The sequence below is a fragment of the Aotus nancymaae genome, unplaced genomic scaffold (assembly GCF_030222135.1).
Source record: "Aotus nancymaae isolate 86718 unplaced genomic scaffold, 86718_ANA_hifiasm-v0.15.2.pri h1tg000007l, whole genome shotgun sequence".
Classification (NCBI taxonomy): Eukaryota; Metazoa; Chordata; class Mammalia; order Primates; family Aotidae; genus Aotus; species Aotus nancymaae.
This window is the reverse complement of record NW_026988418.1, coordinates 8,348,522-8,375,115: the sequence shown is the minus strand read 5'-3', so window position 1 is coordinate 8,375,115 and position 26,594 is coordinate 8,348,522. Positions and strand designations below refer to the sequence as shown.

At 51.9% G+C, this 26,594-nt stretch overlaps 1 protein-coding gene across 3 annotated transcripts; it reads left to right on the top strand.

The window, feature by feature from the left end:
• The first annotated feature begins 1,788 nt into the window (after positions 1 to 1,788).
• PTCH2 (patched 2) lies at positions 1,789 to 26,594 on the top strand. Of its 3 annotated transcripts, XM_012434486.3 has the most exons (22): positions 5,602 to 5,980; positions 6,931 to 7,123; positions 16,006 to 16,195; positions 16,303 to 16,372; positions 16,551 to 16,642; positions 17,297 to 17,492; positions 18,226 to 18,347; positions 18,639 to 18,786; positions 18,871 to 19,002; positions 19,096 to 19,251; positions 19,334 to 19,426; positions 19,779 to 19,904; positions 19,994 to 20,112; positions 20,215 to 20,563; positions 20,691 to 21,003; positions 21,096 to 21,238; positions 21,321 to 21,501; positions 21,635 to 21,915; positions 22,027 to 22,164; positions 25,099 to 25,241; positions 25,319 to 25,418; positions 25,845 to 26,594. In XM_012434486.3, exons 1-22 carry the CDS (start codon positions 5,909 to 5,911, stop codon positions 26,097 to 26,099), a joined length of 3,612 nt encoding a protein of 1,203 aa, XP_012289909.2. In that variant the 5' UTR covers positions 5,602 to 5,908; the 3' UTR covers positions 26,100 to 26,594. The 3 variants fall into 3 exon arrangements, with proteins under 3 accessions (XP_012289904.2, XP_012289909.2, XP_012289905.2); XM_012434481.3 differs by lacking the exon at positions 5,602 to 5,980 and adding an exon at positions 1,789 to 2,416 and having other exon boundaries at positions 21,635 to 22,164; XM_012434482.3 differs by having other exon boundaries at positions 5,749 to 5,980; positions 21,635 to 22,164.

The window sequence follows — 26,594 nt, the reverse complement described above, 5'->3', positions numbered from 1 at the left end:
CTACTCAGGAGGCTGAGGCAGGAGAATTGCTCGAACCTGGGAAACAGGTTGCAGTGAGCCAAGATGGCGCCACTGTACTCCAGACTGGGTGACAGAGCAAGACTCCGTCGTCTTGAAAAAAATTAATAAATTTTTTTAAAAAAAGATCCCAAGGCCAGGCACAGTGGTTCATACCTGTAATCCCAGCACTTTGGGAGGCCAGGGCACGCAGATTGCTTGAGCTCAGAGTTCAAGACCAGCCTGGGCAACACAATGAAACTCCATCTCTACTAAAATACGAAAAAATTAGCCAGACACGGTGGCATGCGCCTGTGGTCCCAGCTACTTGGGAGGCTGAGATAAGAAAATTACTTGAGCCTGGGAGGTGGAGGTTGCAGTGTGCCAAGATCATGCCACTGCACTCCAGCTGGGTGACATAGTGAGACCCCATCTCATTAAAAAAAAAAAAAAAATTAAGAGATCCCAAGACATGTTTGTCTCATGAGTCAGTAATGAGATTTAATCCTTGGTGATAGTGAGTTTAATTAGGTTGCTTTTCTCCTGTTATTCAGAGAATATCTCTAGGCCCAAAACACATACCTAGGACCAGCGGAAGTGTAAACAAGCCATTCTATCTTAAAGGCAGCTGCTTGCAGAAAGAGAAGAGAAGCCTCTTTATCCCCTCCTATTCCTGGGGTCTATGGCTTTGGCTCTGGCTGAGCTTAGCTGGACTCAGGAAACCATTTTGTTTGGGAGAAGAGCGGTCATTTTGTAGCCTGGAGCAGCCAGGCAACACACTAGGCCCTAGGTTGAAAACTGTACACCTATTTCTCCCACTCTAGTCTTTGAACTATAAGGCAAGAGGTTTCCTTAATAGACAGCTTTGCCTTGAAAGCATCCATACAGATGCTGGACTTTGCCTCTTCTATGATAGAAGCAGAGTCCCAAGGCCCAAGTGGTTACAAATCTATTTCTCCATGGACCTTATGTCTTGCAGAGTCTGATTTAAAAAAAAAAAAAAAAAAAGGAAGGAGATCTCAAGAGTCACTTAAAACATAACATCAGGAGACTCCTGATGGCAACCAGTGCTGATTCCAGGCCACTTCCTGTCTTCAGCTATTGCCCCAAGAGCAAACTAGGGGCCCATACATACTAAGTTAGAGACTGTTTCTATTTCAGAGACTTGCTAGGGGTACACTTTTTTTTAACCTTGAATTTTTTTATTATCATTATTGTTTTTATTTTTATTTATCTTTTTTTTTTTTTTTTTTTTTTTTTTTGAGACGGAGTTTCGCTCTTGTTACCCAGGCTGGAGTGCAATGGCGCCATCTGGGCTCACCGCAACCTCCGCCTCCTGGGTTCAGGCAATTCTCCTGCCTCAGCCTCCTGAGTAGCTGGGATTACAGGCATGCGCCACCATGCCCGGCTAATTTTTTGTATTTTTAGTAGAGACGGGGTTTCACCACGTTGACCAGGATGGTCTCGATCTCTTGACCTCGTGATCCACCCGCCTCGGCCTCCCAAAGTGCTGGGATTACAGGCGTGAGCCACCGCGCCCGGCCCTATCTTATTTTTTTTTTTGAGACGGAGTTTCGCTCTTGTTACCCAGGCTGGAGTGCAATGGCGCGATCTCGGCTCACCGCAACCTCCTCCTCCTGGATTCAGGCAATTCTCCTGCCTCAGCCTCCTGAGTAGCTGGGATTACAGGCACGCGCCACCATGCCCAGCTAATTTTTTGTATTTTTAGTAGAGACGGGGTTTCAACATGTTGACCAGGATGGTCTTGATCTCTTGACCTCGTGATCCACCCGCCTCGGCCTCCCAAAGTGCTGGGATTACAGGCGTGAGCCACTGCGCCCGGCCCTATTATCATTATTGGTTTTTGAGACAGAGTCTCATTCTGTCTCCCGGACTGGAGTTCAATGGCACACTGGAGTGCAGTGAGCACACACAGTTCACTGCAGCCTCTACCTCCTGGATTCAGTCAATCCTGCCCCAGCCTCCTAAGTAGCTGGGACTACAGACGTGTGCCATCACACCCAGCTAACTTTTTATTTTTTGTAGAGATGGAGTCTCACTATTTTGCCTGGGTTTGAACTCCTGGCTTCAAGCAATCCTCCCACCTCAGCCTCCCAAAGTGCTGGGATTACAAGCATGAGCTACCATGCCACTTTATCCTCAGCAAGACCCACTCTGTAACAGGGAGAAGAAAGTACTATTCAGGTAGGCTGCTTTTCATGTGCAGTTACTATTTGGCCAACAGCATCATACATATATATTAGTTCCTCCATAGGCATTTTTCTGGGTGAATGGACAATGGAAATGGCAAACCTGTTAGGTGTTCACCCCCTCAATCTAAATGTTCCTTTTCCCCAGGACTGAGGCTCTAGAGATGATGTTAACTTGCACAAGCTTGCCAGGTGCGGTGGATCACAAGGTCAGTAGTTCAAGACCAACTTGGCCAAGATGGTGAAACCCCATCTCTACTAAAAATACAAAAAAAAATTAGCTAGGTGTGGTGGTGGGTGCCTGCAATCTCAGCTACTTGGGAGGCTGAGGCAGAGATTACTTGAACCTAGGAGGCAGAGGTTGCAGAGAGCTGAGATTTCGCGACTCCACTCCAGTCTGGGTGACAGAGACTCCGTCTAAAAAAAAAAAAAAATTGCACAAGCTTTCAAAAATTAGTTTAACAGTGTGTAGCAAGAGCCATAAAAATGTTCATACTCTTTGACCCAAACAACCTCACTTCTGGGAATCTGTCCTAAGGATATTCTCCAAATGATTGATCACAAAAACTATGTAGTAACATGAAATATTTATGATGTAATGATTTTTTTTTAAGTCTGGAAGAACTGACCATTCTTTTTCTCTTTCCCAAACTTTACATATTGGAATATTGATTTTACCCTACTCTGCCACTCAGGGTTTATCAGTCAGGAACCCAATAGAAACAGCCCACTCAGATAGGATAGTTGAAAGTTTAATAGAGGGACTATTGTCTCTATTCTTTCCTATTTCCAATCCATTACACCCTGAGTTCTGCAACTCTTAGTGACTCACTCAACAATTATTGAGCACCTATTTATTGTCTGGTGAAGAAGGCAGATTTTCAAGTACGTAAGTTATTGTATCAAAAATGCAATTATACATATATACATTGAGTTTGTTTTTTTTTTTTTGAGACGGAGTTTCACTCTTGTTACCCAGGCTGGAGTGCAACGGCGCGATCTCGGCTCACTGCAACCTCCGCCTCCTGGGTTCAGGCAATTCTCCTGCCTCAGCCTCCTGAGTAGCTGGGATTACAGGCACGCGCCACCATGCCCAGCTAGTTTTTTTTTTGTATTTTTAGTAGGGGCGGGGTTTCACCATGTTGACCAGGATGGTCTCGATCTCTTGACCTCGTGACCCACCTGCCTCGGCCTCCCAAATTGCTGGGATTACAGGCGTGAGCCACTGCGCCCGGCCTAAATTGAGTTTTTATACAGAGCACAAATAAGCAATTATCTGCCAGGAAAGAGACATGAATCAAGGAAGGTTTCAAAAAGGAGGTAGGCTGGGCAAAGTGGCTCATGCCTATAATTCCAGCACTTTGGAAGCCCCAGGCGGGCAAATCACCTGAGCCCAGGAATTCGAGAACAACCTGGGCAACATCACGAAACCCCGTCTATACAAAATTACAAAAATTAGCCAGGTATGGTGGTGCACACCTGTAGTCCCAGCCATTTGGGAGGCTGAGGTGGGAGGATCTCTTGAGACTGGGAGGTCAAGGCTGCAGTGAGCTGTGATGGCACCATTCCACTCCAACCTGGGTGACAGAGGGAGATCCTGCCTCAAAAAAAAAAAAGTGAGGTGGGGGAGTGATTCTAGTTCAGTATTTGAAGATTGTCTGCGAAGACAAAATGGCCACAAAATGTACAAAGGCAGGAACACATGGCTATGGAGGGAACACTGATGTGAGGGAACCATGGAAGATGAGGCTTTAGCTAGATCACACAGGACCCTGTGCTCCCAGTGGCCTTGTGCTTTGGGACTATCAGATTTGTATATTAGAGAGATAACTCTGGTCTCAGTGGAGAGAGTGGACTGAAGAGGGCAAGAATGGAGGCCAGGAAGAGTGAACAGAAGAACTCTTGGGCTTTGGGTCAGAAAGAAAGTGTGGCCCTACCCGCTTTGATGCCATCTTGAAGACCTACAGATACCTGACCCCTGGACCTCTGGAAGGAGAATTGTATTCACCAAGTCTCCCTATCAGGAATTGACTAATGACCTCTTCAAGACCCACACCAGAGTCTTCGTGCAGAGGACCCAGGCTCCAACTGTGGCTACAACATAGGGTTTTTGTTTTGTTTTGTTTTTGAAATGGAGTCTCACTCTGTTGCCCAGGCTGGAGTGCAGTGGCACAATATCTGCTTACTGCAAGCTCCGCCTCCTGGGTTCAGGTGATTCTTCTGCCTCAGCCTTCCAAGTAGCTGAGACTACAGGCGCGTGCCACCATGCCCAGCTAATTTTTTTGTATTTTTAGTAGAGAGGGGGTTTCACCATCTTGGCCAGGCTGGTGTTGAACTCCTGATCTCGTGATCTGCCCGCCTCGGCCTCCCAAAGTGCAGGGATTACAGGCGTGAGCCACCGCGCCCGGCGACATAGGGTTTTTATACAAGAAAAATAAAGTGAATTAAGCCTGGAAAAAAAGAAAGTGTGGCCCTAGGCCAGGCGCGGTGGCTCACACCTGTCATCCCAACACTTTGGAAGGCTGAGTGGGGCGGACTGCCTGAGCTTGAGAGTACGAGACCAGCCTGGGTAATATGGCGAAACCCAGTCCCTACCAAAAATACAAAAAAAATAGCTGGCCATGGTGATGCATGCCTATGGTCCCAGCTACTCGGGAGGCTGATGTGGGAAGATGGCGTGAGCCTGGAAGGCGGAGGCTGCAAGCCGAGATGGAGCCACTGCACTCCAGCCTGGGTGACAGAGCCCATCTTAAAAAACCTAAAAGGCCGGGCGCGGTGGCTCAAGCCTGTAATCTCAGCACTTTGGGAGGCCAAGGCGGGTGGATCACGAGGTCAGGAGTTCAACACCAGCCTGGCCAAGATGGTGAAATCCCTGTCCCTACTAAAAATGCAAAACATAAGCTGGGCGTGGTGGCAGGCGCCTGTAATCCCAGCTACTCGGGCGGCTGAAGCAGAGAATCGCTTGAACCCAGGAGGCAGAGGTTGCAGTGAGCCGAGATCGCGCCACTGCACTCCAGCCTGCGTGACAGAGCGAGACTGCTTCTCAAAAAAAAAAAAAAAAAAAAAAAAAAAAAAAAAAAAAAAAGTGTAGCCCTAACGGGGCCCGCAAACGGCCTTTCTCAGCGTCAGCCTATCTAAATTTACACTTGGCCGCCGTTGAGCCTCTCCGGGATCCCCTTCTCTCCTCCTCCCCGGGGCCCCGGGGGCGGGAGGGAGGCGCGGGGTGGCCCAGCCTGGGTGGTCTCGAGCCCCGCCCCCTGCGGCGCCGTTACCTAGCAGCGGGTCCGGCCGCGCGGCTCGGGTAACTTGCAGGCCCCTCAGCCAATGGGAGGGCGTCGCCCCAGCCAGCTCCCTTTTTCTGGAGCTCCAGCCGCCTCTCGGGCACTCCGGTCTGCACCTCCAGCCCTGCTGGGCGTCTCCAGCCAGCAATTTTGCCTGCGCGCAGGACCCATTCCTCCTCCAGCCGCCGCGGCCCACTGAGCGGGTGAACCTCGGCGCCGCGCCCCGGACCCGCAGCTCCCTGCACTCCTGCTTCCCAGCCGCCGTTAACACCCGCACCCCACTGTCTCACCCCCGTCCGCGCCTTGGCGGCCCCACTGAATCCCCACGCGGGGACCAGCGGTACCGGGAGGCCGGGCTAGCCTATGGGAGTTCCCAGATAATGCGTGTTGGGAGCGCCCACGCCCCCCATCCCCGCCAGCATGACTGGGTCGCCGCCCCTCAGAGAGTTGTCTCCGAGTTACACACCCCCAGCTCGAACCGCAGCACCTCAGGTGAGTAGAGGGGGAGCTGGCAGAAGGAAGAGCAGGGCCAGGTCTGTCACTCGGGTCTCTTCAAGGTTTGTGATGTCTTGACGTGCTGAGTGTCATTGGTTGTCTGAACGCAAGTGAGTGCTAACACGGCAAGTAAGTTGTGCGTGTGTGTCTGTGTGTCTGCGTGTCTGTGCCTGTGTCTTCTCGTCATCTCGTCATCTGGCCAGTGAGAATGAGTGTCTGTGGGTTCACCTCTGTGTTCACCCGACGACAGGTGTGTGTGTGTGTGTGTGTGTGTACATATGTATCCTGCTCTCAGAAAATGGGCCTATGCCGGCTGGGCCCAGTGGCTCACGCCTGTAATCCCAGCACTTTGGAAGGCTGAGGTGGACGGATCAGCTGAGGTCAGGAGTTTGAGACCAGCCTGGCCAACGTGGTGAAACACCATCTCTACTAAAAATAAAAATTAGCCAGGCATGGTGGTACACGCCTGCAGTCCCAGCTACACCTGTAGTCAACAGCTACTTGGGAGGCTGAGGCGGGAGGCAGAGGTTGCAGTCAGCAGAGGTTGCAGTCAACTGAGATTGTGCCACTGCACTGCAGCCTTGGCGACAGAGAGAGACTCCATCTCAAAAAAATAAAGAGAAAGAAAGAAAGAGAGAGAGAGAGAAGGAAGGAAGGGAGAAAGAAAGGAAGAAAGAAAAGAAAGAAAAAGAAAGAGAAAAAGAAGGGAGGGAGGAAGGAAAGAAGGAAGGAAGAGAGGGAGGAAGGGAGGGAGGGATGGAGGGAGGGAGCTGGGGGTGGCGGGTGTTACATCTTCCAAGTTTGGACCTGTGTCTGTGTTGGTGCTCCCTGTTCCACATCTGGAAATCTAGAAGCTAGGGCTTGGCAGCGGATATACAGGGTGAGAAGGGAAGGATTTCATGCATTGTTGCAGTGATGCCTGGCTGACCCTTCTCTTTCTATCCCAGATCCTAGCTGGGAGCCTGAAGGCTCCACTCTGGCTTCGTGCTTACTTCCAGGGCCTGCTCTTCTCTCTGGGCTGCGGGATCCAGAGACACTGTGGCAAAGTGCTCTTTCTGGGACTATTGGCCTTTGGGGCCCTGGCATTAGGTCTTCGCGTGGCTATTATTGAGACAAACCTGGAACAGCTCTGGGTAGAAGGTGAGTTGTGGACACTGGCCATAGCTGCTCAGGTACGGTGAGCCCAAAGCAAGAATGGGGTGAGGAGCTGGCTACTGAACCCTAGTAGGCCTGGCTCTGGGGCTGGAGGGGGCACCTGCTGGTCAGAGTCTATACATCTGGGCATCAAGGAACACTGTTCCCTCCCACACCCATAAATGGCTATCTGCAGACCCTGTGAATTGGGTGTATAGAATATTTGTCTATTATTTTGTATGTGTGTATTTAGCATTTATTGGTAACTTTCTATGTGTTAACATAGAAATGCATCAGGGTTTACAAAGGCAGCTAAAACAAGGCTCATCTTTCAGTAGTAGCAAGGAAAGTAAAATATATGCTGGAATAACTAAAATACAATACAGAGCACCCGGTGATTATGTTGTATAAAAGAAGGCGGGGAGAAATCACTTCTGACCAGGAGAATCAGAAAAGTTAGAACTAGAAGGCTGGGGAAACTGAGTAAATCATCTGGCCAAGCCTCCAGGGAGAGGGTTCATACACCCAGGCCCAATTAATGGAAAAGCATGACAGAATCCACAATTTGAGGCAACAGCCAGGGTCAGGTGGGATCAAATCCGGAAGCATAAAAGAATTATTTTCTTTCTTTTTTTTTGAAGTGGAGTCTTGCTCTGTCACCCAGGCTGGAGTGCAGTGGTGCAATCTTGGATCACTGCAACCTTCGATTCCTGGGCTCAAATGATTCTTATGCCTCAGCCTCCCAAATAAGTGGGATTACAGGCACCCGCCCCCACGCCGGCTAATTTTTGTATTTTTAGTAGAGATGGGGTTTCACCATGTTAGCCAAGCTGGTCTCGAACTCCTGACCTTGTGATCCACCCACCTAAGCCTCCCAAAGTGCTGGGATTACAGGTGTGAGCCACCGTGCCCAGCCTAATTTTTGTATTTTTAGTAGAGACAGGGTTTCTCCATGTTGGCCAGGCTGGTCTCGAACTCCTGGCCTCAAGTAATCTGCCCACTTCAGCCTCCCAAAGTGCTAGGATTACAGGCATGAGCCACCGCGCCCAGCCAGAGTGATTTCTTATTAATAATTTCAGTATGGCTCTCTCCTTTCCTGAGGCCTGGTTTCATATGGCAGCCCTTAATAGAAGTCAAACTCCAGTCTATTTTTCCCTGGGAAATTTGCATTTTGTAGGCTCCCTCACCCTGGCCCATACCCAGCGGCAGAGCCCAGGTTGGAGTCTCACGCCCTTGAGTTATTCCAAATACTGGCAAGTCCTAGGATCCAGAGCAGATGTTTCTCAGAGCTTGCCTGCCTACTGGGCTCCCACACGTCCCCACCCTACCTACCCCCAGCCCTGCAGACTCTCACATCCATACACACTTTCAGCCAGCCCTGGGGTCCAGAGCAGATGTTTTGCTCTGCCTGCCTGTCTGCCCCCAGCCCCAGGACACACATGTGCATACACGCACATACACATACCCCCACCCACACCATTGCTGCCTGGGTGGTCCCAAATGACTCTTGGATTTCCTGCCACAACAGAGGCAGTCTCCCTTCCCCTCCTCCCTCTCCATCCCCACATCTGCCCCATCTAAACACTGCTTGAACCTCCACATTTCCTTGTCCTCTCCTACACTCCTGCACAGGAAAGGTTAGACCCCAGCAGTTTTTTGCTGTTGTTTGGGGGTGGGTGTTATAAGAAGATGGTAGCCAATCCCTAGGCTTTTTTCCTTTATTTCAGAATATCACTCTGTCCTATATTGGCTGGGGATGAGGTAAAAGCAGTGATCTTTTTTTTCAGAGAGATGGAGTCTCACCATGAGACCCAGTCTCAAAGAAAAAGAGTAAGCAGGTAGGGTGCAGTGGTTCACGCCTGTAATCCCAGCACTTTGGGAGGCCGAAGTAGGTGGATCACCTGAGGTCAGGAGTTCGAGTCCAGCCTGGCTAACTTGGTGAAACTCCATCTCTACTAAAAATATAAAAATTAGCCAAGTGTGGTGGTTCATGCCTATAGTCCCAGCTACTCCGGAGGTTGAGGCAGGAGAATCGCTTGAACCCGGAGGCGGAGGTTGCAGTGAGTCAAGATCGTGCCATTATACTCCAGCCAGGGCAATAAGAGCTGCAATTCTATGTAGAAGACAGGGATGGCGTTATATGAGTTGGTAGAAACACCATCACTTAAATACCTAAAGCTAAAACCTTAGGAGTCAACCTCAGTTCTTGCTCGTCCAATTGGTTACTAAACTAGTAAATCCTTGTTTCTTAAACTCTCTCGTAACAGACCCATCCTTTCTACTTTGTGGTCACTGCTCTAGTTGAGCCCTTGTTCCATCTCTGGCAATATACTCCTGATTGTATCATTTTTTTTTTTTTTTTTTTTGAGATAGAGTTTCGCTCCTGTTACCCAGGCTGGAGTGCAATGGCGCGATCTCGGCTCACCGCAACCTCCGCCTCCTGGGTTCAAGCAATTCTCCTGCCTCAGCCTCCCGAGTAGCTGGGACTACAGGCGCGCGCCACCATGCCCAGCTAATTTTTGTATTTTTAGTAGAGACGGGGTTTCACCTTGTTGACCAGGATGGTCTCGATCTCTTGACCTCGTGATCCAACCGCCTTGGCCTCCCAAAGTGTTGGGATTATAGGCGTAAGCCACCGTGCCCGGCCCGATTGTATCATTTAGAATGCCTTCAGATCAGGCATGGCGGCTCATACTTGTAATCCTAGCACTTTGGGAGGCCCAGGTGGGAGGCTTGACTGAGCCCAGGAATTCAAGACCAGCCTAGGAAACATGGCAAAACTCCATCTCTGTTTCTTAAAAATTAAAAAATAAGGCCGGGCACAGTGCCTCATGCCTGTAATCCCAGCACTTTGGGAGGCCGAGGCAGGCAGATCATGAGGTCAGGAGTTCAAGACCAGCCTGACCAACATGGTGAACCCATCTCTACTAAAAATACAAAAATTAGCCAGGTGTGGTGGCACGTGCCTGTAATCCCAGCTACTTGGGAAGCTGAGGCAGGAGAATCACTTGATCCTGGGAGGCGGAGGTTATAGTGAACCGAGATCATGCCATTGCACTCCAGCCTGGGTGACAGAGGGAGACTTTGTCTCGAAAAAAAAAAAATTAAAAAATAAGGCCAGGCATGGTGGCTCATACCTGTAACCCCAGCATTTTGGGAGGCCAAGGTGGGTTGATCACCTGAGGTCAGGAGTTTGAGACCAGCCTGGCCAACATGGCGAAACCTCGTCTTTTAGTAGAGACAAGGTAAAAATACAAAATTTGGTCAGGCATAGTGGCGTGTGCCTGCAATCCCAGCTACCTGAGAGGCTGAGGCAGGAGAATCACTTAAACCCAGGTGGTAGAGGTTGCAGTGAGCAGAGATTGTGCCACTGCACTCCAGCCTGGGTATCAGAGAAAGACTCCAACTCAAAAAAATAAATAAATAGGCTGGGCATGGTGGCTCAAGCCTGTAATCTCAGCACTTTGGAAGGCCAAGGCAGGCGGATCACCTGAGGTTGGGAGTTCTAGACCAGTCTGACCAACATGGAGAAACTCCATCTCTACTAAAAATGCAAAATTAGCTGGGTGTGGTGGTGCATGCCTGTAATCCCAGCTATGTGGGAGGCTGAGGCAGGAGAATCGCTTGAATCCAGGAGGTGGGGGTTGTGGTGAGCCAAGATCACGCCATTGCACTCCAGCCTGGGCAACAGGAGCGAAATTCCATCTGAAAAAATAACAATAATAAAATAAATAAATAAGTAAATAAAATAATAGAATGCTCTTAGCCACATGAAAGAGAAAGAAAGGAAAGGAAGGAGGGAGGAAGGAAGATTGATTTGTTATTCTCTGTAACAGGAAGTCTGGTTAATTCAGTTAATTCAGCAGCCCAAGGACATTAGCAAGGACCCAGTTTCTTTCTATCTTTCTCCTCTGCTGTCTTCAACATGTTGGACTTTTGTCCTCAGGCTTATCCTAAGGTGGCTACTGCAGTGGCAGGAAAAAGAAGTCATTTTTGTCTTGCATGTATTTTTGTTTTTGTTTTGTTTTATAGAGACAGGGTCTCACTCTTTCACCCAGGCTGGAGTGCGGTGGCACAATCACAGCTCACTGCAGCCTCAAACTTCTAGGCTCACACAGCCCTCTTGCATCTTTCTCCATAGTATCTGAGACTACAGGCACACAACACCTTGCACAGCTAATTTTTTTATTATTATTTTTTTTTTGTAGAGACTCAGTCCCACTATGTTGCCCAGGCTGGTCTTTTTTTTTTTTCCCCAAGACAGAGTCTTGCTCTGTCGCCCAGGCTGGAGTACATTGACGCGATCTCAGCTCACTCCAACCTCCCCACACCACACCTGGCTAATTTTTGTATTTTTAGTAGAGACTGGGTTTCACCACGTTGGCCACGCTAGTCTCAACCTCCTGATCTCTTGGTCTGCCCACCTCAGCCTTCCAAAGAGCTAGGATTACAGGCCTGAGCCACCACACCCGGCTGGCCCCCAGGCTGGTCTTGAACTGGTCTCAAGCGATCCTCCTGCCTTTGCCTTTGAAGTGCTGTGATTACCTGCATGAGTCATCGTGCCTGGTCTTGCATGTCTTTTTGAAAGTGAAGAAAAATTTAGGCCAGGTGCGGTGGTTCACACCTGTAATTGCAGCACTTTGGGAGGCCAAGGCGGGCAGATCATGAGGTCAAGAAATCGAGACCATCCTGGCCAACATGGTGAAACCCCATCTCGACTAAAAATACAAAAGTTAGCTGGACGTGGTGGCACACGCCTGTAATCCCAGCTACTCAGGAGGCTGAGGCAGGAGAATTGCTTAAACCTGGGAGGCAGAGGTTGTGGTGAGCCAAGATCGCCAATACACTCCAGCCTGGGCGAAAGAGCAAAACTCCATCTCAAAAAAAAAAAAAAAAAAGAAACTGAGGAAAAATTTATTAGAAGCCTCTCAGCCAACTTCTCGTTTGATGTCTTTGGCGAGAACTATGTAGCATCCTATGCCGAAATCCTAAACTTGCCAAAGGCAATGGAATTACTGATTGGCTTCTTAAACTAATCAAGTTTCACCTTCTGATGCTGGGGAAGAGCCCAGCTGTCCCTAATCACTAGGCCTTTCCAAGGATGGCCACCAAAATCAGGGTCTTTTAGAAAGGAGGAAGGTGCTGACAGCCTCATGTTCAAATCTGCCTCCACAGCACTGCCCTGTGGCCAATCTCTATCTGGCCAAGTCAGTCCCCTTCTTAGAGCCCTTCCACCAATTTCTACCAGATTCTGTGAAGTCAAATATAAACTCCACAGCACACACTCTAGGCCCTCCATAATTGGACTTGATTGCTTCTCCCTAACTGTCACTGGCTCCTCCCTGGCTCACTCTTAGCAGTACCGAAACACTGAGCCTTTGACAGTTCCCTGCACACACTTGGTCCAGGACACCTTTCCTGACTTCTTCTTGGGGGCATCTCTTATCATTCACAACTCACAACAGTGTATTCACAAAAATACATTGTTAGGTGATGAAAAATCAGATCATCTCTGTTCAAAATCTACTAGGACTCCTATTTCACCCAGAGAAACTTAGGTCCCTACAGTTGCATATAGGCCCTTACACCTGAAACTTCTGGACCAAAGATTATGAAGCATACATATTGCAATGTTGCTTTCCCCAAAGAGTATACCATAGTGCACTCCCATAGTGGATTAGAGTGTACTTCTGTAAACCAGCAATGAGTGCTAACAATTTTAAAGTTTTTGGTAAATTGTTAGATAGTAACTTATTATTTTTATTTGCATTTATAGGATTACTTATAAGGTGGACTGTTTTTCCACAATGGTTAGCCAGTTATATTTTCGCATCAGTAAAGACATAAAAGTTTGGCCAAACATAGTGACTTATGCCTGTAATCCCAGCACTTTCAGAGGCTGAGGTGGGAGGATCACTTGAGCCCAGGAATTTGAGACCAGCCTGGACAACAGGGGGAGACCCTGTCTCTACAAAAAATACAAAACTTAGCTGGGCATGGTGGCACACACCTGTAGTTCCAGCTACTTGGGAGGACTGCTTGAGCCAGGAGGTCAAGGCTGCAGTGAGCTGTAATCGCAACACTGCACTCCAGCCTGGGTGACAGAGTGAGATCTTGTCTAAAAAAATAAAAAAAAAAAGAGAGGGCCGGGCGCGGTGGCTCAAGCCTGTAATCCCAGCACTTTGGGAGGCCGAGGTGGGTGGATCACAAGGTCAAGAGATCGAGACCATCCTGGTCAACATGGTGAAACCCCGTCTCTACTAATACAAAAAATTAGCTGGGCATGGTGGCGCGTGCCTGTAATCCCAGCTACTCAGGAGGCTGAGGCAGGAGAATTGCCTGAACCCAGGAGGCGGAGGTTGCGGTGAGCCGAGATCGCGCCATTGCACTCCAGCCTGGGTAACAAGAGTGAAACTCCGTCTCAAAAATAAATAAATAAATAAATAAATAAAGAGAGAGAGACAAGTTTTTTTTTAATGTATCGATCTTGATGTTCTCCCTCCTGTCTTATCTCCTCCTCACTCACCTGCAGTCTTTCTTTCCTTCAGTTCCTTCTCATTTTTCTGTCACATAATTTCTCTTCCAGCAACTACTGAATAATAACTCCATATCTGTACCTACTATGTGCCATGCAATTTCCTAAGTACTTTGCCTGCACTGATTCTAACTCTACCAAGGTAGTCACTGTTCCCATTTGACAGATGAGGAACTGGAGACTCACAGAGAGTAAGTAATTAGCCCAAAGCACAGACCAAACATCATCATCTCTTCCTTCATGCACCACAATGCATCCCAGTTCATCTGTCCATATCTATCTTTGTCAACTGAGGTTTATCTTTTTCTCTTCCCCATTTCTCCTCTGAGGAGTCTTTATTCTTTTTGATGCTCCATTTTAAATTATCCATGTTTCTTTCTCCTGCTTTCTTATCAGATCTCTCTGGGTTTCTTCCTCCTCCCACACCTCCTTCCTCTCAGCAAACCCACTTACTATGGGGAGCTTATCTCTGTCCTCTCCTCCTTCCCCTCCATGCAGCAGCCTTTGGCCTAAGCCTGGTGAAATAAACACTGCAATACAGACCTGGCAAAGGAGTGGGAAGCAGGGAAGAGTCAGAGAAGGAGAGGCCAGGCTTGATGGCTCATGCCTGTAATCCCAGCACTTTGGGAGGCCGAGGTGGGCAGATCACTTGAGGCCAGGGGCTTGAGATCTGGCCAACATGGTGAAATCCCATCTCTACTAAAAATACAAAAATTAGCCGGGCATGGTGGTGGGTGCCTGTAATCCCAGCTACTCCAGAGGCTGAGGCAGTAGAATTGCTTGAACCTGGGAGGCGGAGGTTGCAATGAGCCGAGATCACACCACTGCACTTCAGCCTGGTGACAGAGCAAGACTCCTTCTCAAAAAAAAAGAGGCCAGTCATCATGGTGATTCACTTCTGTAATCCCAGTACTTTGGGAGGCTGAGGCAGATGGATTGCCTCAGATCAGGAGTTGGAGACCAGCCTGGCCAACATGGTGAAATCCCATCTCTATTAATAATACAAAAATTAGCTGGACGTGGTGGTGCACACCTGTAATTCCAGCTACTCAGGAGGCTGAGGCAGGAGAACCACTTAAACCCAGGAGGCAGAGGTTTCAGTAAGCCAAGATTGTGCCATTGCACTCCAGACTGGGCAATAAGAGTGAAACTCTGTCTCAAAAAAAAAAAAAAAAAAAAAAAAATTCAGGGAAAGAAGAAAAAGAGTAGGTGGAATCTGGCAGTGTGGGGAGCAAGACAGGAGGACTGTTTTCATGAGGCGAAGGCCACTCCAGCCTAGGCAACAGAGCAAGGCCCTATCTCGAAAAAAGAAAGATTGGGAAGCATGACAATCTAAGAGGGGCTTGAGTTTCAGAGAAGCAGTACTGTGGGTCCCAGCTGGCAGCAAAGACTAACAGGAGGAGACTCCCAGACAGGTGGAAACAGCACAGGGTCTGAGATCAGACCAAATCCACAAAGCCTCCAGAGGTGAATTTGGCCCTCATTCTTCCCCACATCATAGTTAGGTGATATCCCCTCACAATGTCCCCACCTCCCCCAGGTCCCAGCTACAGAGTGGGTAGCATAATGCAGGACTGGAGGGGAGCTAAGATCCAGGAACCTAAGGCAGCCTGGCGCCTGGACTCCCTGTGTCTGGACAGTGGGGGTGCTGAAAGTGATCCGGACTCCTCCCTCCCCTTGGCCCACTATGATTTCACCCCTGTCATGGTTCGTGAGCTGATTCCATGCACTTCCTGCCTGAGAGGGAGAAGAACCCTGAATGACTGTCTAATCCTCCCCTTTGCCCACACCAACGCAGGGCCCATGACTACCAGACACTCCCATCCCTACCTACCCTTTCCCCAGAACAGCTTGCAGAAAGGTGTGTGTGATATAAATCACTGCCCGGAGCAACCTGAACTAAGAACCAGCCCCAGCCCTAGACCTTTCTTTCAGGAAACCCTCCCAACAGCAGCCTCCCTATTGCCCCTAGTGGCCCTCCTTGTCCTCCCCACCAGAGCAGAGAGGGACTGAATGAAGGTTCCCTTACCAAAATTCCCCCACAACTCCCCAGCCCAGGGCCAGCTCATGCTGATTGTCACTTTTAAGTTTATGCCCGAAGCCCAGCCAACGTGGTTCATGCTTAGCCTAGACCACACAAGAAATCCGCAGAGCGCACAACCCAGGCTTCCCCACTTCCCTGGCAGAGCTCCAGGACCAGAAGCCTGGGGAGTCGGCCCCATTAGGGCCCTCAGGGATAAGGCAGGGGCCCCTCTCCCACTTCTCTGGGGAGGCCTCAGAGTTAGGAACCCCCTTCCCTAGTTCTAACCTGCCCAGGCCCTTTCCCCCCAGCTTTCTCTCTTTGCTCCGGCAGTGGGCAGCCGGGTGAGCCAGGAGCTGCATTACACCAAGGAAAAGCTGGGGGAGGAGGCTGCATACACCTCTCAGATGCTGATACAGACCTCACGCCAGGAGGGAGAGAACATCCTCACGCCTGAAGCACTTGGCTTCCACCTCCAGGCAGCCCTCACTGCCAGTAAAGTCCAAGTATCACTCTATGGGAAGTGAGTATGGCTGAGCCCCTGAGCAGCTGGGGGTGAAGCGTGCCGTGGGGGTTCTGGAGTAGGAATCCCCCTCTTCTGCTGATCTCCTGTGCCCCTGGCTATTGCAGGTCCTGGGATTTGAACAAAATCTGCTATAAGTCAGGAGTTCCGCTTATTGAAAATGGAATGATTGAGCGGGTAAGTGTCCTGAGAGAGAGTAGAGGCGGAACCTTTTCTGTGGCGTGGGAGGACTGAGAGAGACGCAGCAAGCCCCACAGCCTGCAATCCTCCCCCTTAAAACTAAGGAGGGGGATTGCAGAGGGCATCCTACAAAGGCTGCGGGGCAGGACTGATGTGGCCCGGGTGTCCCTGGCAGATGATTGAGAAGCTGTTTCCGTGCGTGATCCTCACACCCCTCGACTGCTTCTGGGAGGGAGCCAAACTCCAAGGGGGCTCCGCCTACCTGCCGTGAGTGCCAGAGCTGCTCCGGGCCCTGCTTCATCTCCTGCTGGAGAATCTCCCAGCAGAAAGGAGGGGTCGGGGGAATGAGGATGATCAAAACCTTACCAAGACCCTGATTACCTCCCAGGCCAGGAACAGCATGGGCTTCTGCAGGGCGCTCTCCACATCCCCCTTCTCCTTCCCTCTGAAGGAAGAAAGACCGTCTTATTTAGACAAAACTAAACACAAAAATCTGTTAGCTCCCAGCAAAGGAGAAAAAGATCCCCAGAAGGAGGCTTTGCTGGGGGGAATTACCTAGGTGTCTGCTAAGCTGTTGCCCAGGCCAGAAAGAAAACCCGCTACAGGCATGTGCCTGCTGGTTATATATTAGAACCAAGCACAGACAGCTTGCTAAGGGACTCAGTAGGGCCTTTCTGGGCCCTTTCTATGTATTAGGTAACCGTGCCCTGATATCCTCTTGTACCCATCTACGGCTCACTGCAGCACCCTGGTGGGCCTATGCAGCCTGGCAGTTCTGAGAAGCTGAGCCTTGCACACCCTCCATATTGAGGGACAAATCAGCAGATAAGAGAAGAGTGGGGCACAGCATGGGGCCCCAGTAGCAGTTTGGAGCCTGAGTTTTCATCCCTGATCCTCGCCAACCATGGGCTTTCCCCTCAGTGGCCGCCCGGATATCCAGTGGACCAACCTGGATCCAGAGCAGCTGCTGGAGGAGCTGGGTCCCTTTGCCTCCCTTGAGGGCTTCCGGGAGCTGCTAGACAAGGCACAGGTGGGCCAGGCCTACGTGGGGCGGCCCTGTCTGCACCCTGACGACCTCCACTGCCCACCTAGTGCCCCCAACCATCACAGCAGGCAGGTGGGTTCCAGCCAGGTCTGCGGGGAAAGGCTGTTTTCCTTTCCTTTCCCCTCCTCATACATTCCTGTATTCTGGGGGAGTGGACAGCTCTGTGCCCTGACCCCTACTTCCTGGCCATTATTACCCTGCTCCCACTGTGCCAGGACCCCAGTGTTCCATTCCCATTCCTTATCCTACAGAGCCCTCAATGGTATCTGAATCCCTTTTTCCTTTTATAAGCCTGGACTTCCTTTCTGAGTCTTGCTCTGTCACCAGGCTGGAGTGCAGTAGCTCGATCTTGGCTCACTGCAACCTCAGCTCAAGCAGTTCTGCCTCAACCTCCCAAGTAGCTGGGATTACAGGCACCCACCACCACACCTGGCTAATTTTTGTTTTTTCAGTAGAAATGGGGTTTCACCATATTGGCCAGGCTGGTCCCAAACACCTGATTTCAGGTGATCCACCTGCCTTGGCTTTCCAAAGTGCTGGGATTACAGGTGTGAGCCACTGTGCCCGGCCAAGGCTGGACTTCTTATCAAAATAGACTCATACAGGGAAACTAAGAACACAGTAGATAAGCATGAATATCATACCTGGTTTCCCAGGTGTCTTTACAGCCCTGCGAATGCGGTCCTTCAGAATCCACCAAAGCTACGCCAGTTCCTCCCAGCAGCCTACTCTCTGCTCCCCCTTGTGGCTTCCTAGTTATCTACAGCCAGAGCCTTAAACATTAACCCCTCCTATTCCCCTCCAGGCTCCCAATGTGGCTGATGAACTGAGCGGGGGCTGCCATGGCTTCTCCCACAAATTCATGCACTGGCAGGAGGAATTGCTGCTGGGAGGCACGGCCAGAAACTCCCAAGGACAGCTGCTGAGGTAGGGCCTCCCCTGGGAGTTGGTGAGGGGACTCCATGCATGAGAACCCATATTGTAATGTCAGGCAGCTCTGGCAAAAGCCCCTGCACATTCTTGCCAGGTGTCTAGGCCAGGCCGACCCCTGGTTCCCCCCAACACCCCTCGCCAGGTGTCTGGGCCAGATCTGACATTTGTTCCCACGAATACCCTTGCCAGGTGTCTGGACCAGCCTGACCCCTGGTTCCCCCCCCACACCCCTTGCCAGGTGTCTGGGCCAGCTCTGACCCCTGGTTCCCCCGCACTCCCCACCAGGGCAGAGGCCCTGCAGAGCACCTTCTTGCTAATGAGTCCCCGCCAGCTGTACGAGCATTTCCGGGGTGACTATCAGACGCATGACATAGGCTGGAGTGAGGAACAGGCTGGCACAGTGCTACAAGCCTGGCAGCGGCGCTTTGTGCAGGTCAGTCAGTATGGACAAGGACAAGGGGGGTGCCCTGAGGCCACTCCCTCCTCCTGCCCCCTCAGATCCACCCTGTTTCTCCAGCTGGCCCAGGAGGCCCTGCCTGAGAACGCTTCCCAGCAGATCCACGCCTTCTCCTCCACCACCTTGGATGACATCCTGCGCGCATTCTCTGAAGTCAGTGCTGCCCGTGTGGTGGGAGGCTACCTGCTCATGGTGGGTCCTGCACTGGGCACCTTGCCCCCACCCCGCCTCCACCCAGTGCCCACCCTGGGAGCCCCTGTCTGAGACTGCCCTTTCTCCCCACAGCTGGCCTATGCCTGTGTGACCATGCTGCGGTGGGACTGTGCCCGGTCCCAGGGTGCCGTGGGCCTCGCTGGGGTGCTGCTGGTGGCCCTGGCGGTGGCCTCAGGCCTTGGGCTCTGTGCCCTGCTCGGCATCACCTTCAATGCTGCCACTACCCAGGTACACCAGGACTGCAGGGCCGACTCAGCGCCAGTCGCCAGGCTACATGGGTCCTCCAGCTGCCCGCTCTCTGCCCCTCCAGGTGCTGCCCTTCCTGGCTCTGGGAATTGGCGTGGATCACATATTCCTGCTGGCACACGCCTTCACAGAGGCTCTGCCTGGCACCCGTCTCCAGGTGGGGCCTCGTCCTCCAGGGCTCATCTGAGGCAGCTCAGCCTATTGGTTAAGAGCCTCTTGGTTCAAGTGACCTTGGGCTGCTAATGAACCTCAGTGCCTCAGTGTCCCCATCTGTAAACAGGGGGAATAATAGTGCTGTGTCCCAAGGGTTGTTATTTGGATCCATAAGATAACTCAAATTGAGTGCTTAGAACAGCCCATGACATGTGCATGGTACCCAATAAGTGCTAGCTGCTATGTTTATGACTGCCCCACCTCCACACCCCAAGTTCCTGAGCCTCCCCTTGACTCTACCTTGACACAGCCCCTCCCTTGTGACCTGAAGGCCGGTTCCCACTCTGTCCTGGCAGGACCGCATGGGCGAGTGTCTGCAGCGCACGGGCACCAGTGTGGTTCTCACATCCATCAACAACATGGCCGCCTTCCTCATGGCTGCCCTCGTTCCCATCCCTGCACTGCGAGCCTTCTCCCTGCAGGTGAGGCCTCACACGGGGCAGCCCAGGGTGGGTGTGGAGCTGAGGCTGAGCTTCATCCTGCCTTCATGCCTCTCCTGTCCATCCCCCAGGCGGCCATAGTGGTTGGCTGCACCTTTGTAGCCGTGATGGTTGTCTTCCCAGCCATCCTCAGCCTGGACCTACGGCGGCGCCACTGCCAGCGCCTGGATGTGCTCTGCTGCTTCTCCAGGTACTGTCTGCACCCCAGCCCTCCTCCTGTGACCCACGCCAGCCTGTCCCCTCACCAGCATTTCAGGGCATATACCTCTTATCCACTCTCTGCCTCTTCCAGTCCCTGCTCTGCTCGGGTGATTCAGATCCTCCCCCAGGAGCTGGGGGACAGGACAGTACCAGTGGGCATTGCCCACCTGACAGCCACAGTTCAAGCCTTTACCCACTGTGAAGCCAGCAACCAGCATGTGGTCACCATCCTGCCTCCCCAAGCCCACCTGGTGCCTCCACCTTCTGACCAGCTGGGCTCTGAGCTCTTCAGCCCTGGAGGGTCCACACGGGACCTTCTAGGCCAGGAGGAGGAGCCAAGGCAGAAAGCAGCCTGCAGGTCCCTGCCCTGTGCCCGCTGGAATCTTACCCATTTTGCCCGCTATCAGTTTGCCCCCTTGCTGCTCCAGTCACAGGCCAAGGTAAGACTGGGTGGAGCAGGGCAGAGACTTAGCATCTCTGGACCTAGAAGGGCAGAGGGCTTAGTCCACCGCCTGAGGGGCTGGGGGGCAGCCCTGGGGCCTCCAGCAGAGTTGCCATTTCCCACAGGCCATCGTGCTGGTGCTTTTTGGCACTCTTCTGGGCCTGAGCCTCTACGGAGCCACACTGGTGCAAGACGGGCTGGCCCTGACGGATGTGGTGCCTCAGGGCACCAAGGAGCATGCCTTCCTGAGCGCCCAGCTCAGGTACTTCTCCCTGTATGAGGTGGCCCTGGTGACCCAGGGTGGCTTCGACTACGCCCACTCCCAACGCGCCCTCTTTGATCTGCACCAGCGCTTCAGTTCCCTCAAGGCCGTGCTGCCCCCACCGGCCACCCAGGCACCCCGCACCTGGCTTCACTATTACCGCAACTGGCTACAGGGTGAGAAGAGAGGAGACTGGCAGGGTGGCGTGCTGCAGGCAGAAGCGCCCTGGGGCCACCAGCTAACAGAACCCTATGCTGGTCTCTTCCAGGAATCCAGGCTGCGTTTGACCGGGACTGGGCTTCTGGGCGCATCACTTGCCACTCGTACCGCAATGGCTCTGAGGATGGGGCCCTGGCCTACAAGCTGCTCATCCAGACCGGAGACTCCCAGGAGCCTCTGGATTTCAGCCAGGTTGGGAAAGGGCTGGAGGGGTTGGGGAGCACAGTGGCTGCAGGCTTCTGGGCCCAGGCCTTCAGCCCTCTCTGCTCTGCAGCTGACCACAAGGAAGCTGGTGGACAGAGAGGGACTGATTCCACCCGAGCTCTTCTACGTGGGGCTGACCGTGTGGGTGAGCAGTGACCCCCTGGGTCTGGCAGCCTCACAGGCCAACTTCTACCCCCCACCTCCTGAATGGCTGCACGACAAATACGACACCACGGGGGAGAACCTTCGCAGTGAGTCCTGGGGGGAGCTTAGCAAGATCCTCAGCCTCGCCCACACAAGCCCCGAGCCTGAGGCCCTACCTGCTCCGCCCAATGCTCACCACCTGGTCCCTTTCCCTCTTCTCCCTTCCCCTCCCCTCCACAGTCCCGCCAGCTCAGCCCTTGGAGTTTGCCCAGTTCCCCTTCCTGCTGCGGGGCCTCCAGAAGACTGCAGACTTTGTGGAGGCCATCAAGGGGGCCCGGGCAGCATGTGCAGAGGCGGGCCAGGCTGGGGTGCATGCCTACCCCAGCGGCTCCCCCTTCCTCTTCTGGGAGCAGTATCTGGGATTGCGGCGCTGCTTCCTGCTGGCCGTCTGCATCCTGCTGGTGTGCACTTTCCTCGTCTGTGCCCTTCTTCTCCTCAACCCTTGGACGGCTGGCCTCATAGTGAGTCCTTGCAGGAGTGGGGACAGAGAGACCCAGCGGCACCCGCACCCTACCCTGGCCAGCCAGTCAGCCCTCCTGCCAGGAGCCCTCCGTGAGCCCTGCCTCCCCCAGGTGCTGGTCCTGGCGATGATGACCGTGGAGCTGTTTGGTATCATGGGTTTCCTGGGCATCAAGCTGAGCGCCATCCCCGTGGTGATCCTCGTGGCCTCTGTAGGCATTGGCATTGAGTTCACAGTACATGTGGCTCTGGTGAGCACAGGCACCCCGGGGAGGGCCCAGTCAGCTCATTCAGTGTTCAACAAATATTGTTCAATCCCCTACTATGTGCTAGGTACTATTTAAGAATTTGGGCCAGGCACGGTGCCCCATGCCTATAATCCCAGCATTTTGGGAGGCCAAGGCAGGCGGATCACCTGAGGTCAGGAGTTCGAGACCAGCCTGGCCAACTGGCAAAACCCCGTCTCTACTGAAAACATAAAAATTAGCCGGGTGTGGTGGTGCACACCTGTAATCCTAGCTACTCATGAGACTGAGGCAGGAGAATTGCTTGAACCTAGGAGGCGGAGGTTGCAGTGAGCCAAAATCACATCACATCACTGCACTCCAGCCTGGACAACAGAGCAAGACTCCATTTCAAAAAAAAAAAAAAAAAAAAATTTTTTTTGGAAAAAAAAAAGAAAAAGAAGATGGGATATAATAGCAATATAGTTTTTTACCTCCAAGGAGCTTATATTCTGGGGGTAGAGATAGACAATAACGCCTGGGCGTGGTGGCTCACAAGTGTAATTCCAGCACTTTGGGAGGCCATGGCGGGTGGATCACCTGAAGTTGGGAGTTCGAGACCAGCCTGACCAACATGGAGAAACCCCATCTCTACTAAAAATACAAAATTAGCTGGGCATGGTGGCACATGCCTGTAATCCCAGCTACTCAGGAGGCTAAGGCAGGAGAATCGCTTGAACCCAGAAGGCAGAGGTTGCAGTGAACCAAGATCCTGCCATTGCACTCCAGCTTGGGCAACAAGAGTGAAATTCCATCTCAAAAAGAAAGAAAAAAAAAAGAGAAAAAATGGGAACCAATGATTCTTTTGAATAGTTTTACTGTGGACCATTGTGGGATGGGCGAGGAAGGGTGACTCACACCTGCAATCCCAGCACTTTGGGAGGCTAAGGCTGGTGGATTGTTTGAGCCAGGAGTTCAAGACCAGCCTGGGCAACAAGGCGAAAGCTCATCTCTACAAAAAGATTGTAGGCTGGGCATAGTGGCTCATGTCTGTAATCCCAGCACTTTAGAAAGCCAAAGTGAGCATATCACTTGAGGTCAGGAGTTCAATACCAGCCTGGCCAACGTGGTGAAACCCTGTTTTGAATAAAAACACAAAAATTAGCCAGGCATGTATTTGTATTTTAAAAATAAAAATATGGCCGGGTGCGGTGGCTCACGCCTGTAATCCCAGCACTTTGGGAGGCCGAGGCGGGTGGATCGTGAGGTCAAGAGATCGAGACCATCCCTGTCAACGTGGTGAAACCCCGTCTCTACTAAAAATACAAAAAATTAGCTGGGCACGGTGGTGCGTGCCTGTAATCCCAGCTACTCAGGAGGCTGAGGCAGGAGAATTGCCTGAACCCAGGAGGCAGAGGTTGTGGTGAGCCGAGATCGCGCCATTGCACTCCAGCCTGGGTAACAAGAGCGAAACTCTGTCTCAAAAAAAGAGAAAAAAAATAAAAATAAAAATACAAAAATTAGTGTGGCGGGTGCCTGTAATCCCAGCTACTCAGCAGGCTAAGGCAGGAGAATCGCTTGAACCTGGGAGGCAGAGGCTGCAGTGAGCCAAGATGATGCCACTGCACTCCAGCCTGGGCAACAGAGCAAGACTCTGTCTCAAAAAAAAAAAAGTAAACCAATTAGCCAGGCATGGTGGTGCATGCCTGTAGTCCCAACCACTTGCGAGGCTGAGGCGGGAGGATCACTTGAACCCCAGAGTCTGAGGCTGCAGTGAGCCATGATTACGCCACTGCCCTTCAGCATAGGCAACACAGTAAGTTCCTGTCTCAAAAAATAAGAAATGGGATGGTAGCAGGATGGCAACGTGGGCTTAATGGAGGGGTTCTACAAAGATACCAGAGATGCAGAGATGCCAGAACCGACGAGGGCCTCGCCCAGGGCTGCGTATTCTCTGGCAGAGGAAAGGGGGGACCCACAGCCCAGCTAGACTCCACAAATAGCTCCCTTCCTTTCCCCAAAAAAGATCTCAATTATTATTCTAAGAGCAATATATGGTCCTTGAAAACAAACAAATCCAGCATGCAGAAAGGTATGAAGGAAGAATTAGTAATCTTCCTAATTCTACTCTGAATTAGGCTACTCTGAAACGCTACTCTGAGAAATAACTGTTATCACTTTGGCTCTGTCTTCTAGATGGACCAGTGATTGCCAAACTTCTATTTATAGGACCAAATAGTAACTATTTCAGGCTTGGTAGGCCATAGAGTCTCTGCTGCAACTCTGCCACTGAAGCACAAAATTATTAAGACTATTCATTAACCAATGGGTATGGCTGTTTCAACAATACTTCATTTGCAAAATAAGTGACAGGCTGTAGTTTGCACACCTTATTTTTGTTGTTTGTTTGTTTGAGACAGGCTCTCACTCTGTTGCCGAGGCTGGAGTATAGCGGTGCAATCTCGGTTTGCTGCAACTTCCACCTCTCTGGCCAAGCGATCCTCCCATCTCAACCTCCCAAGTAGCTGAGACTACAGGCCCACACAACCACACCCGGCTAACTTTTGTATTTGTTATAGAGACAAGGTTTCACCATGTTTCCCAGGATGGTCTCAAACCCCTGACCTCAGGTGATCCACCGACCTCAGCCTCCCAAAGTGCTAGGATTACAGGCGTGAGCCACCATGCCCAACCTTGTTTCTAGAGACAGGGTCTCACTCTGTCACCCAGGCTGTACCCTATTTTCTACATATCTGTGTGTCTAAGCTCACCAGAGCCATCCATATGGTATTCCCTAAAAGGACTCATGCATGCTCCCTGTACAGTTCCCATGAACTTAGTTCACCTGGCCTTTGGTGGACCAAGGTATGGTTGAGCTCTGAAGACAGATACAGATGGGGACATGGGTGAGCTGGCCATGACTGGCAGAGGAGCAGCTCCAGGACTGCTCTGTTTTTCCAGGGCTTCCTGACCACCCAGGGTAGCCGGAACCTGCGGGCTGCCCGTGCCCTGGAGCACACATTTGCCCCTGTGACTGATGGGGCCATCTCTACATTGCTGGGTCTGCTCATGCTTGCTGGTTCCAACTTTGACTTCATTGTAAGGTAGGGGAGGGCTTGGGGCAGGGAGGCAGGGCTCAGGCCCAGCCCGGGCTGACTCACCTTCCCCCGTCCCCAACCAGGTACTTCTTCATGGTGCTGACAGTGCTTACACTCCTCGGCCTCCTCCACGGACTCGTGCTGCTGCCTGTGCTGCTGTCTATCCTGGGCCCGCCACCAGAGGTGACCACACCCTCAGCACTATCCCTCTGTTCCCAGCCCAGGGGACAGGGTAGGGACAGGCAAGGGAAGGGACAGAGCCAGGACAAAATACCCCCTGTGGTACAGACAGGCTCAGCTCACAAGGTCCCTCCCCAACAGGTGCCACCAGCTGAAGGTGGCAGCCTCCTGCTCTCCCCAGACACCATGTTCCTGACCCTTAGCCCTCCTGGCTTCTTCATGGGACCCACCTTAGCCTTTTAGGATCCAGAGCAAGGTGCAGGGTTTGCCCCAGGCCTCAACATCCTGTCAATTGCCAGCTCTCATATCCTGCTGGAGACCAAGAAGGACCCCAGCTTCCCAACAGTCATGGTGATCCCCAGGGAGATGCTGAAGGGGACGGGAGCCCCAGGGGCCCCTGGGCTCACTGGGGCTGGTGTCTCCCCACAGGTGATACAGATGTACAAGGAAAGCCCTGAGGTCCTGAGTCCACCAGCTCCACAGGGAGGCAGGCTTAGGTGGGGGGCATCCCCCTCCCTGCCCCAGAGCTTTGCCAGAGTGACTACCTCCATGACCGTGGCCATCCACCCACCCCCGCTGCCTGGTGCCTACATCCACCCAGCCTCTGATGAGCCCCCTTGGTCCCCTGCTGCCACCAGCTCTGGCAACCTCAGTTCCAGAGCACCAGGTCCAGCCACTGGGTGAAAGAGCAGCTGAAGCACAGAGACCCTGTGTGGGCTGCATGAGGTCACTGGGAAGCAGTGGGTCAGGTATTAGATGCAGGAAGGACCCCTGGAGGGCCCTGCTGCTGCTGGTCCCCCTCTCCTGACTCAGCCATCACAGACCTCCCTGATATCCATACAGAACAGCCACTGCCTTGCACACCCAGGCCTGTGTGGGCCTGTGTCTGTGTCACGTGAGAGTGAAAGCCAGCACTTCAGGCTGCAGTGCAGCCCTGTCCCCCTTCCCACCCCACACCACTGCCCGCTCAGCAGACCAAGCCCGAGGGACCCTCCAGCACCCTTCCTCAGCCCCAGCCTCACTGCCTGGCGACTCCTGGGCAGGCTCTCCATATCCCTGCTCACCTCCTACCACATCCATTATTTATATGAAGATGTCTATTTTTGTAGTATACATAGATGTTAGCTATGCTGAAAGTTTTATTTTTTAAAGAATGAAATATATTCTATGTGAACTCAT

Bases quoted from the DNA above. Each gene is read 5' to 3' on its own strand.
- PTCH2 (XM_012434481.3), top strand. From the start codon at position 2,339: ATGTTCCTTTTCCCCAGGACTGAGGCTCTAGAGATGATGTTAACTTGC. The intron at 20,564-20,690 runs GTAAGACTGGGT...CATTTCCCACAG, and splicing joins TGCTCCAGTCACAGGCCAAG to GCCATCGTGCTGGTGCTTTT. The intron at 25,419-25,844 runs GTGACCACACCC...GTCTCCCCACAG, and splicing joins TCCTGGGCCCGCCACCAGAG to GTGATACAGATGTACAAGGA.